The sequence below is a fragment of the Morone saxatilis genome, unplaced genomic scaffold, assembly GCF_004916995.1.
Source record: "Morone saxatilis isolate NCDOM2014 unplaced genomic scaffold, NCSU_SB_2.0 Contig22, whole genome shotgun sequence".
NCBI classification, from domain to species: Eukaryota; Metazoa; Chordata; class Actinopteri; family Moronidae; genus Morone; species Morone saxatilis.
The window spans coordinates 5,093,172-5,105,916 of record NW_023339785.1 but is presented as its reverse complement, the minus strand read 5'-3'; the positions used below and the strand labels follow the sequence as shown (position 1 = coordinate 5,105,916).

Sequence of the window (12,745 nt, the reverse complement as noted above, 5' to 3'; positions counted from 1 at the left end):
TATATATATATATATATGTCAAATGACTTATGATTACTTACTTTTTTGTCTGAGATTTTAAAAGAACTCCTCACGAAATTCTCAAACTTCTGCTCGGTCTTCGGTAGTGGTTTTCCCTGATGAAAAAAGCCATTAAATCATCAGCTTAACCATGCGTCAGACATTCAATTAAGAGTGGTAATTTGCAAAAGAGGATGACAGCCTTACCTCCTTGGCTGCCGTTGACAACTTGCTCTTAATCTCAGTCAGAGAGGGAGATTTAGACGGGCCTGCCTGGGGTTTGTCTTTTCCTGGGGCAGGTGTCTAGAAGAAAATATATCAGCTAGATAAGAAACACTGATTGATATGTCAAATAGAAAGAGATTTACAGAGTTGTAGATAAAAAAAGATAACTTCATATTATGCCATAATATTTCTTCTTTTACTCAGGTTCAGCACTTGCTATTGCCTTTTATTTTTCTGTGCTCTCATTTGAACTCAACACAAAATGGCTAATTCTAACGTATTGGTGATGAATGAATCCATTTGCTGACCAACAGGCCAGTCTGGGCTACAGCCCTATCATGACCCATTTTGTCTGGGTCTGTGTTTACAGGCTTGGCATGGGCAACCAGCTGGAAGAAGATAAAAGCATCAGAAAGGACAACAAATTCTAGCCTAATTACACCATCTTTTTTAACAAATACATCAGGTACAAATTATGTTTTTATTGTTTGCAAGCAGGAGAGGGCAAGACCCGACTATCCAATGAGCAATAGACTTTGTTAGTCAAATGTGTTTTTCCCCTGATGGTAAATCCCAATGACTGAAGAAAAGAAAAGGTCAAAGTGCAACTAATGTTCTTGTTTCTCAATAATTTACTGACTAATCAACTTAATGACTTTCACATTTGTTTAATGTTTATGAATGGTCAAGACTAAAAACAATACTGCCACAACAGCCCTTTTTTTGAACTTCTGGGGGGCGCTGTTCGTGTGGCGCACATTGGCCTGTCAAGTCTGTGCTGTTCTTGTGTTTTAAAGGTGTGTAAAAGGCGTGTAGAGAAAGAGGTGAGGACAGTCAAAACATGGAATCTATCGAGCATTGAGGCTCTACAGGCTTTTTTTGACTGAACCACATGGGAGCTGTTCTATTCTGTGTTGATTGTGTAATTCCTTCTAAGATGGTTGCTTTATTTCCCAAATAACAAACCATAGGTGACCAAAAAGCTCAAAGGCATGCTTAATTAAGAAAAGGGTGCTTTGTAGAGTATTGGCTGACGAGAAAAAGCAGGTCAACAAATATATGCCTCCCCAGGTGCTCTACCAACCTGTGCAGAGCATCGTTCATTCTGAAAGCCATCTGACTGGAGAACAAGGAGCTGAAGGACAATACAATACTGTGCTCTATCTTTCTGCCATGTGGACTATTTCCATACTTATCTATTTTTATTTTTACCAATTATCTTTTTTAAAAAATATTTTCTATTATCCCAAAGACCTCTTTTGCTTGCAACTGTCTGTACATGTCTCTTTGCTGTCCCATGCCCCAATTTAAACTGCATTCGTGGAATACTAAAGTTGTTTTGAACTGAAGTTGAATTGAAATGAATCAGTTTTGGTGAACATATGAAGATTCCCCTGTGTTTGTGAATATGAGATGAGAGCAGCCTGAGCACTGAACCCACAGGTGTGTCCAGACCTGGCCATTCGAGGCCCCAGAGGTCCTAAATTAGAAGCATATGAATGTGACACAACAAACACACGCCATACGCTGTGACTGCATGTTACACAAGCCACAGAGCTTGTCCCTACACGCAAAGCCAGTGTGGAATCCAGTAAAATTGCAGGGTTTCATTGATAGCCAGAGACACATTTGAAAGAGGAGGGAAGCCATGTATAAAGCTACATTTTACCCTGTAAGCCAAACAACAGTAAAACAACAGCCAAACTTCACAAGCAAATGGACAGTTGTCCAGTACCTGAATTCATGTTTGGTTGCAAGTGGGCTTTGGTGTAATTGTTTTTAATTTACAACTTTGATTGAGATTTCTTCTTATTGGTCCAATTAATGTTAGACACTAAGCAAAAACTGTGCTGTTTAACCAGCCATTTAAGAGATATATGGCAAACTTATATTATTGTTGAATTATCAGGATAGTTAAATTTACAGTATTATTTGAATTCCTATGCAAAACGATTGACAGGCTCTATGTTCTATGAAAGCCAAAGTATGTTTGTGAAGTGGTTTGATGAACTAAATGAACATTTTAAGAGTCAGAACTCTTGTTTATTATTGTTGTGCTACCATGATATCAGATAGATTTGGTTTGGTCAGAGGAATGGAATATTAAATCATCCCTCTTTGCTCACTACATCTTGCCATCAAGTGTGTAAAAACTACAGGTTAAGAAGTGTTAAAATACAAAAATGTGAAATGAATGGTTATCTTATCAGTATCGGTCATGAGAAGCAGCTTATTATCAGTTAACGGAAAAAAAAAAAGAATGCCACATTGTATATGGTATGATTCAGACCAGTGTATAGCCTTGAGCCTGGGTATGATGTAGATGTAGGCAAAAGTGCAGTAGGTCAGATTTCTGCATTCAGGAATGGATAAGCAGAATCAAAAAGCAGGTTTCTTAACAATTTCCCACTTTTAATACAATTGGAACTGGTTCAAATTCAGAACTAATTCTCCGTACTTTGTATAAAAGTGATCAACAAATGCCATGTGTTACCATTTGATACTTCAAACAGCTTTAGCAACTTGAGGCTTTCAACACCAGGGTAAGACTTGAAATGGTTAAAAACAGGTGGAATGATCTTGAGAAAATAAATTCTTACTCTAGTTTGAAAAGTGCAATTATCTGTCCCTGTCCCCAAGAGATCTGCATTTTATGACACAGATCAAAAGGTATAAAATGAAGAAAACCTTGACGCACACATACCACACTACCAAAAAAAAGAGCACATACGCTGCTGGCTCCTGGCCAGACAAATGCACTGCGTATTTATTATTTATGGGCAGCTCTCTACTTCCAAAGGACAGCTGTGGACCTGAAACAGCTGATAAACACACAAAGCCAGCAAGCTTTTTCATCTGGGCCAGACACTGATTACAGATGCCACGAGACATGGAACTTAATCACAAGCACGCTATCATTTGATGCAATCTCTTGTCTTCAATCCAGTGCAAACACATGGTTGCGACACCTTTGCTCATCAGGTCTGTACGGGGATGGTAATTGTCATTTCGCTGGAATGAGGGCCTTGGGGGCCCTTGTCTGGGGAAAACGTCAGGTCACTGGGAACTGTGACTCTAATGCTACGACTTATATATTTATATGTCAGTAAATGGTTTTGGGTCTTTTGGACATTTTACAAGCACAACATGTCCAATCCGTATAGTTAGAAGCAAACATCCTTAAACTCACAGGTCAAGTAAATACACGCTAACAAGATAGGCACCTGCTGTAACACATGTCAATCAGTCGCTAAAACAATGACTCACACCCTTCTGGGATAAGCCTGAGTGGAGTGGTTAACAACTTTTACGACTGTGACGTGCGCTTCGAGGCATCAACTTCTCCAATCCCATCAATCAAAAGACACCAGCTGCAAGATAAAGTTACTTCAGATCAGCACAACTCGAGTTAGCTGGTTCTCATGTCGAGCCTGTTACGCAAGAAGGTGCAGCTACATGCTGGGCTGTGAGAGGTGAGAACTGCGGTACTGGCAACAGATCTGACAAGCCAATCTAATGACCAGTCACCTGCATTTAGTAAAGAAAAAACAGACATCCACGCCCGCTTCCTCGCTCCTCAGGGGCATCTGGAAGCGCAAGCTGCACCAGACATCAAACGCTGGTAATGAGAGCAATTGGGAGAAGGTGTGTCCAGGAAGTGAGGGGTGTGAAGAGGTTGTAGAGAGGGAACAGTTGTTGTGTATAAGTGGAGAGGGGATGGGGGCAGTTGAAGCTCCACGGGCCAGAGAGTTAAACTGGCGGGATGGTTTCGGCGGTTCAGCTGCCCATCGGCTAATCCCCCAGAGCATTTCAAGAGCCACTGTGTTATGTCTGGACAACGGCCACTACAGAATTAGCTGCACTCTCCCACACACCAAGAACGCTAGCCCTGGGGGGAATCGCTTTCTCGCCTCAGGAATTTCGCAAGCCCGTGGCTCAGTGTTTAACATGATAAGGATTACACAGCGTTCTTTCAATATGTCAGACAAGAAGTGACAATGTTCTTATGTGCACTGGGTGTGATTTTGATGGTGTGCCTAAGCCATGTTTTATCATACACGCAGCCAGAATTTGCATGCCTCCGACACATAATGCCTCTTCTGGTCATTTTTATCACAGTAACATGCTTTGTGCTTTTTGTAAACCAACAGAGAAGCATGTCAATTTGTATTCACTGATGTGTGTGCTACGGGGGTTGAGGGGGTGGACATCAAAGGCGGCTGCAACACAAGACGGTGGGGTCAGGCCATGGGGTCGCGGGCTTAAACCTTGCCTCGGGAAACCCGTTTAGAGGTCAGGTGTGTTTGCTTAAAGAGAGGCAGAGTTCAAGCTTTGAGTTTTGAGAGGCGGCTGTCCAAGACATTCCATCCAAGAAATTAACTATCAGGTTGTGCTAATTGCAATGTGCATTTATCACATTCCTTGGCAGCGGAATGGGATGGCGCTCCAAGTTTTCTTTTTTTTTTCTCTTTTTTTTTTGGCATGCTTTAATTGTGAATGCCAATAAATGCAATACTTGGTCATAGACACCTTGTGTCTTCTCAAGCTCAGGTTTGGGCAGAAGTAATTTAACACAAAAGGTCAAGTTGTTTGTAGAGTTTTTTTCTTTCTTTTTTTAAATGCACTACATTGTGTAATGCATTTTGCTTGCAGATCTTATCAGGTTTTTAATTTAGCCATACTGTAATTAGTGGGGAGTTTACGAAACAGAAGGAGCTTTTACATTTGTTGCTCTCCACTGTTTTAGATTCTGTGGAGACTTGATTTATCTTCTCCAGTGCATATTGTGACAAATCATATCAAATCAAGTTGTATCAAAGTTGCTTCTTAATGACACAGTAGATAAATGCACTTCTTAATCAAAATTCCTATTTTCTTTGTCCACCAATCTTTTGGATACTTTTAAGAGTGACATGACGTCCTTCATTAGAGTTGCTGGCTTACAGTGTGGCATAACTGCAGTCCTAATTAATCACATAAACAGATAATGTTCTGGCAATTTACACAAAACTACCTACATTATTTCCAAAGAAATTTTAAAATGATATAAAAAAAAAACTAAAAACATTGGTATTTTCTATATTCATGTTTTTTTGTGTCTAGCCAATGTATACATTTTGAGATATCAGCCATTGATGACAACATCTCATGATTTTGTTTGAAACAAAGAAAAACTAAATACCCCACCCCCTAAAAAACAGGTTGCACTTGTAAACTTGTGTTGCCCTTCTAATAAACAGTGCTCTTAGTTGATCCTAATAGGGGGCCCTTACAGTGTAATGACAGCTAACCAATTAATTAAATAACCACATGTAAACAAAGATGAGCAAGTAATAGAGGCTTTCCTACCTTAATCTGTGCTTTGACCGCTGATCCTGATGGTTTTCCTGCGGGGCCGTTTTGTTTCATCGGAGTCTTGTTGGGCTTCTTTGCTGAAGACTCTAGGCTCTGTGAAAGAAACACAAACCAAAATTAATAAATGTGACATCCCCTGTATGACATCACTATGTTTTTAGGAAGCATGTAGACTTTAGTCAGCTCAGTTTACCAGGCTGCTTTACCGAAGTTCTCATAGAATATGTTAAAAAGTAAAAAATGAACAAAGGTCGATGCAGACGTAATCAGGCATTGCTGCAATTTGCCACAGGGTTGTGTAGCCGTGTGTGTGGGGAGGGGGCACAGGGGTGTGAATGTGTTTATTTTTGCTTTTAGGATGTAACCGCTGTGAAAGCATCAGAAAATAATGTTTTACTTCTGATTGACTGGTTCTCTCTCTACCGGTGCTCTTTGTAGTGACCACAGCTTTCTCTCTCTCTCGCTTAAACAAATGGACATAAACCAAAGAAAAATAAACAAAACTGGCAAAGTGATATTTCAGGCTGACTGCGGAGCAGTTTGACTTGTCTGATCCCAGGACTGGCCACCACAGTGTGACGTCGGGTTGTGTTTTTCCATTTGTTTCAACTTCTACACCACAGGTTGCTGAGTTTTTTCTAGCCACCACTGTGGCCTAAACGCACGACCCACCCCCCAATGAATGGGAAGAGGGGTGCTGTCAACGCAGCAAATGATTTGGTCTGACACAATCCTAAGAAAAAAAAACTGTCTCTGCTGTCTGTTTAAAAAGATCAGAAAATATATACTAAATTGATCATGTATCAAATTTGATCACAGTAAAAACAATGAGTTGACAGCAGGGGGTGTCATACTGAAACAACAAGCAGCTGAAAATGTTATTAGGGCTTCATGAAAAAGTGTCCAAATGACAAAACTGCAAAAACTGTTACAAAGGCGGCTCAGTTTAGAATGCAGTTACCGTTTCTAACAACACATTATACTGTATCATTTCATTATATTCCTGTTGTGGTTGTTTTTGGCAATGCAAGACTTATAGGCTGTTCCTCCTGATATATTATGGTGGATATTAAAATAACTAAGCCTCTTTAGGGGCTCTGGTAGTTGTGTCATGTTGTTTTGAAAACTCCCATATCAAAGCGCTAATTGCCAAGCCTCTTTTATAGCTGACAAATTATAATTGGCATGTAACATAATGTGAACCACATTTGTAGAAGTGCTTGCAATTGTGGTTAATTTTCTTCAAAGTCTTTTGCCATGAGGTGCTCATGTTGTTTTCTCTCCGCCCTGTAAGCTGCACATGACTATTTTTAAAAGCATTTTAACCCAAGAAAACAAAAATGTACAACTGACAACAAGAAACAACAAGGAAAACAGCATAACATCATTATAAAAGCTAAAGAAGTAGTGGCAGTCCTAATGTGGAGATTTAATAAATTTTATTCCGATTAAGTAACTCAGCAAAAAGGTTTGCCCATCTACAAAAACACAACTGCAACCAAATCAGGGATGATATGGAACCAAAACTGAAATTATCTCCAAGCACCAGCACTACATGAAATTACAGAGGAAGGTCTAGACATACTTGGTAATTTGTCACTGATCAGATACTTAGTACCCCAATAACCTGTCATTGTTCCTCTCCACACTGGAGGCCTTCCCGTCAGGTTTCCATTGCTCTCAGTCACCTGTGTAATTACCTTGTAATAGCCGAGGCAAGTACCTGCATTTCCTGAGCGCCAACCCTTTCCTTGCAATCACTGGTATTCAGCTTGGAAATGGGCTAGAAGTGTAATTGCCTGTGTTGACATAACTGCTACAAGGCAATTACACATGTTATGTTCCTAGAGCGATGCCTGGTAAGACAAAATGCTGTAAGGCTGTTAAGAGTGGTTGCAATGCTTTTTTTTTTTTTTTTTAAATCAGAAGATATTAATACACAAAGGACAGAACTCAATCAAGTAGAGAAGCATTGTGCTTTGTCCAGCCCTTCATAGATACACCTGCGTGTATGTCATCGGTATTTTGAACTCAGAACAACTGAGATTTTTTAAATGAGGAGTTATAAATTCCTTGGGTTTTTCTCTCCCCTTTCTGTTATTATTATAACAGTCTTTGGCCAATGATTCAAATCACTTTGCTTAAACCACAAAGTAGAAGTGTGTGCCCATATCTTATATTTTTTAGACTAAATAGGAAGTAAGCAACATGACTTTGCAGTCTCCATGAATGCTGTACGCAAGTTTTTGCAGTCTTGTGTTGGAACAGTCGGATATGTTCAGTGCTGCAAACTCCAATTCCATGTTCCTGGATCATCAGGAAGTTCTACCTAAAAAGTGTAGCCAAGGAGCCCAATGAGCCTCTTTGATTGAAAGTGTATATATGCACACATATATACTACAACTCTGACAGTCTAAAATATAGCCTGAATTTAGCAATTTCCTGTTTAGATCAAATATATCTATAACTACATATCTGTGTCTGTACTCAATGCTACAGACACATGTTGGCTGGTGCTTAAAACAATAAAGATGTTAGATACCACAAAAAAGAAAAGAATTTAATTGACATATTGCTGAATTAGCAATCAAAGAATAATAGCAGCTCTGAGCACCAGTTTTGTGCCTTCATTATTAAAGAATGAGACCAGATAGGCATGGAGCTGGAGAGAAGAAAGGTGAAAAAAGGATTAAGGTCATGGAGTGGAGGGCTGTGGGGTATAGGAGGTGGAGGATTTGGAGAAGACAACAGAATAAATCAACAGGTGACAGAAATGCTCAGCTGTCATCTGACCCTGAGGCAAGGATCGACGCTCACGTCGCAGGTATGCGCATCTGCCCTGCTTTGATCTTTTGCCTGGCACAGTTTGCACTGGGATAGCGTGTTTGAAAAAAAAATAGAAAGAAAAAGAAATCACAAACAGACACCGACTTAAAAATGAGGCAGATACACACATGCACCCACACACTTGCAAATGATTGTGGTAACACGCAAAACAAGTGTTCAAAGGCAACGGCCAGGTGCAAAGCTGAAATGGCATGAGAGACGATAAAAAGGAGCAATCATATTAACAGTGGGATGACAGAGGGACAAAGATATGCAGTGTTACAAAAAAATGGGAGATGTTTCCCACAAATGGTGTGTGTGTGTGTGTGTGTGTGTGTACTTCCTTGCATATGTACTGTAGATATATATTGTCAATGTTTGCAGGGTGCATTTTTGCAAGTATGCATGTGTACTTGCACATATAAGTGTACATGTCTGCAATGTGTATATTTACCTTTGTGTTTGTGTGAGTGTAGGATAACACAGTGCCGTCTTGTTGGTGAGACAGTGAGAATTCAAGCAGATTACAGAGGAGAAATCCGATCATTACGCCACACAGACCCTGTGTTTTACTCGTGGAAAACAGGTGGGTACATGAGCGAACAGGATGAAAAAGTTCTATGTTGTGTCTCATACAAAAAGGTGGACGGTCAGTGAGTGCAGGAATGGGAAGGGCCTGCTGAAATGAAATGCTAGGATACGGTCTGCAGGAGTTGAAATGATGTGGTAGAAACAAAAGGGGAGTAGGCAGACTGCAGGAACACAGAGAAATTCCTGTTACGTGCAAGCCCTTGGCTACCCTGACACCTGGTGGACAACAGGGGATTGGAAACACTCCAATCAAATATGATCTACTGTACAAATCAGTGGCCAACGAGGGCATTTACTTTGGTTTGAACAGCGATGGAAGTGATGCAACAAAGGAGTTACAAAGGTGAAGGTAAGATTAAACACTATAGAGAACTTCAAGAAAACACACATCTCAAAGGACAAAAACCTAATCAATTCAGTCTATTAAACCTTTACTCAAACACAATCTAATACAATAAATGCTCTTTAAATTATAAAAAAGGTGAAGGCTGCATGTTTTGTTTAACGAAGACAGAAACTAATCTTTCAGCCTGCCTTCGTATTATTATACAATGTTTCACCTGCCTAGATGAACCATCGATAAATTGCTCCACAGAAGCTCAAGGTTGGCATGTTTCAATAAAATCTAATTTAATGTCGTAGCGGTTACACCGTGTCATGTAAGTCATAGACTGGTGATAATGCAAGTGGCTGCATGATGGAAAGCACAACGTATCCTGGCAGGTAAAAGTTGGTATGTTTGTCCACCTTTATTATTTCTCCACTGGCCTTTTCAAAGTCTTACCCTGGCAGCTACAGGGATCCAAACTAACTTTTTCACCGCCTTCCCAAAAGTCACCAGGGGGAGTGCTAACATCGCTTCATAGACATCGGGATCAGATAATCGTCTCCTTGGAAGTAAGAGAGAAAAAATCCCACACCAGTCTTACTTTCTTGAGTTCTTTTCCCACATTCTTCTGAGGCTTCACACCATTTTCATCACTGTCATCATCTTCATCATCACTGCACGAGGAAGAGAAAACACGTTAACTGAAATGATTCCTTATATTATTTGACTCAAATTTTAGGAAGATGAATGTGGTGTTATTTGAGGCACGCAGTGAAACAATTCAGAATTAAAAAAACATACTCGTCATCATCCTCATCGCTGTCATCTTCATCATCGTCAGAATCCATCTTCAGTTTTTTCTACAAAGGAAATTTATCATAGTAGTTTTACAGAAGGCCAGAACAGTCAGGACTTTAGTGGGTATTGGTATTGGATGACAAACTAACAACATACCCTGTCAATGTTGAATTATTGTGATAGCACGTTATCTCACCTCATTCACTCAATGGGACAACATGCAGTGTTTCCTCTGGATTTGTTTAGTAGGCACGCACCAAGCAAATAAGCAGCACTGCTTCAGAAACACCTTATTTATTGGGCTATCATCTCAACCTAAAATAATGTTTAAATTCTTTGGGATAACTTTCCCTCAGAGTTGAAGGCAGCTCTGTAGCTAAACTAATTCAAAGAACACAGTGAGGTAGCTACCAATGGAGGCTTCTTCCCCGACATCAGGCTGGCAGGCCGCTTCACTGGTGACGAGTTGTTCTCCTCTTCTTCATCCTCTGTATCTTTCACACCTACAAAACAAACACCGGTTACTGGAACTACACAGTGGTGAATTATGTTTTTTAGATTTACCTGGATTTTTAAACGTTACTGGGAAGAACAAGTGATATATTTATATTTGTCTGAATGAACATGAAGGAAATATTATGTATCATGGGTGGATAAAATGAGGTTCATTAACTTCTCTGTCAGGGAAGGCAGAGATAACTTGCTGTGTTTGACTGACATAGTGTGGAGTATTAAGTACTAAATTCAATGATACGATGAACCGAGGTGTATTTTGTCTGTTTATGTTTGCATTTCCAGAAGAAGAAAAGGAGACTGTTCCCTTAACACTCACTAACAAAATGCTGCCCGCTGATGTGAACTGGTCCAGAGCCAGACTGGAGACGGAAGGTAACTGGAGGGGTGATCTCAAATCCACCTAAACTCATCTGGACAAGAAAAAGATGACAATTACAATTGTTAGCCGAATGAGCATGAATGAGTCACTTTATGAAGCATAAAAGAGGCTAAAAGGCACGTCACATTTCCTATTAGTAGTTAAAAAAAAGAACAGAATTGACAAAACTCAACATTATAGATTATACATAGTATCTGACAGATATGCATGTTCTTTATTATTGAGTACAGTCACAGAGGAGCCCTTTGAATACTTGCAAAACACAAAATGCTGTTAGCAATGGCGTTCACTCACAGAGGGCAGGACCGACGGTTTTAGGACAACCAGTGGCACTTTGGTCCTTTTTCCATCATAAGTGAGGCCCTCCACTTCCACCATGTGGAACTTATCCTCCGCCTCGGCTCCCAGACACACCTGGAACAGCAGCACAGCAGCTGACTCTATACAACAACACCTCCATGTCTGTCTTCGCGGCATCACACCAACACTGCTCCTGATACCCTTTGGTATCAGCAAATACTGCTTCTAGTGATCAGTCTGAAAAATTCCTGATCGGAGCACCCTGAACTGAAAGAGGTCACTATGAGAAATCCTGATTACTACCAAAGAAGCATGTATAACCACGGTCACCTGGACATCGGAACAAAGAGTCAGGTCACGATTACCTTAGTGCTCTAAATGGGGTCTGCAGTTGTCAGGACATAGTTCCAGTAAATATGTCAAAAAGTTCATATTAATGACGTAAATGTTGACTGTTGATACTTCATGTCTTATATAGTAGTCATATCTGTGTCCTGGATCTTCGACGTCACGCGTGGGCAACCCAGATGTCTTTTCACGTCATGCCAGTTGAGCGAATCGACACAGACAGATGTTCAACAGAAGTAGGGCTAACTACACTAAGGTGTGACCCCACTGTGACCCCACTGTGACCGCATGATTCAGGCCAGACAGTTGCTCTACGTGCAATGGAAAGCGTCTTCCTTACTGCTTTGAGTGACAGCTGTTGCTCCGTATCATCGTCGTCTACGTCAACTTTGAACTCCCGTTTGTCCGATTTGAGGGTGCAACCTAGAAAAATCGATACGTGCAACGTGTAACCAACGTTATACTCGCGCTTATCTTGAACAACATACACATATACACCAGTGTTTGAGATGCAGGGCTTTTACTTTTTCTTACGTTACTCTGATACAGCTATGTGCCGCTATCTTCATGGCTTGCTCGGCTAACAGTTAGCTAACAAAAGAGCTGAATTGGCGCCAGTAGGGACAGGCAGGTTAGCCAGCTGCTTAGCTAACTTCCTCCGGCTACAAATGTTAAATGGCTATTTGTGCATGATAACGTGGTAGTAACACTGATTGTGCGACCGAAAAATATTAGGTTTGTTAGAACAAGCGAGCTCACCAAACAAGTACATTTGTGGTCTGCTCAAATCTGAGATATCGTCCTCCATCTTTGTAGTGGGTGGTTACACTTCCGTAAACTGGTGTGACGGACACATCACCGGGCCAATGGGGAGGCAGAACACGACTGACGTTTGAAAACAAATAAGCCAATAGAATTGGAGTCTGGGCGGGACAATTGAAACGTAACGTTCTAATGAATGAACACTAGATGGAGCTGTCGTAATATACATTGAGCTCAACAAGCGGGTAAATAATGTACACGAAAACCTGAAAAAATATCAACGGCTATAATAATCACAGCAAAAACGTTTCAGGTTA

At 40.5% G+C, this 12,745-nt stretch overlaps 1 protein-coding gene across 1 annotated transcript in view; it reads right to left on the bottom strand.

The window, feature by feature from the left end:
- Nucleotides 1-12,515, bottom strand: part of npm1b (nucleophosmin 1b) — a 17,286-nt gene extending 4,771 nt beyond the window's left edge. Inside the window, exons 1-10 of the mRNA XM_035669048.1 lie at nt 12,426-12,515; nt 12,007-12,089; nt 11,313-11,432; nt 10,956-11,049; nt 10,535-10,626; nt 10,127-10,185; nt 9,927-9,999; nt 5,575-5,673; nt 208-303; nt 42-116 (exon numbers count right to left, since the gene is read on the bottom strand). Coding sequence (XP_035524941.1) covers nt 42-116; nt 208-303; nt 5,575-5,673; nt 9,927-9,999; nt 10,127-10,185; nt 10,535-10,626; nt 10,956-11,049; nt 11,313-11,432; nt 12,007-12,089; nt 12,426-12,474 — 840 coding nt within the window. The 5' untranslated portion in view covers nt 12,475-12,515. The remainder of the gene's footprint in view (nt 1-41; nt 117-207; nt 304-5,574; nt 5,674-9,926; nt 10,000-10,126; nt 10,186-10,534; nt 10,627-10,955; nt 11,050-11,312; nt 11,433-12,006; nt 12,090-12,425) is intronic.
- Nucleotides 12,516-12,745: the final 230 nt, after the last annotated feature.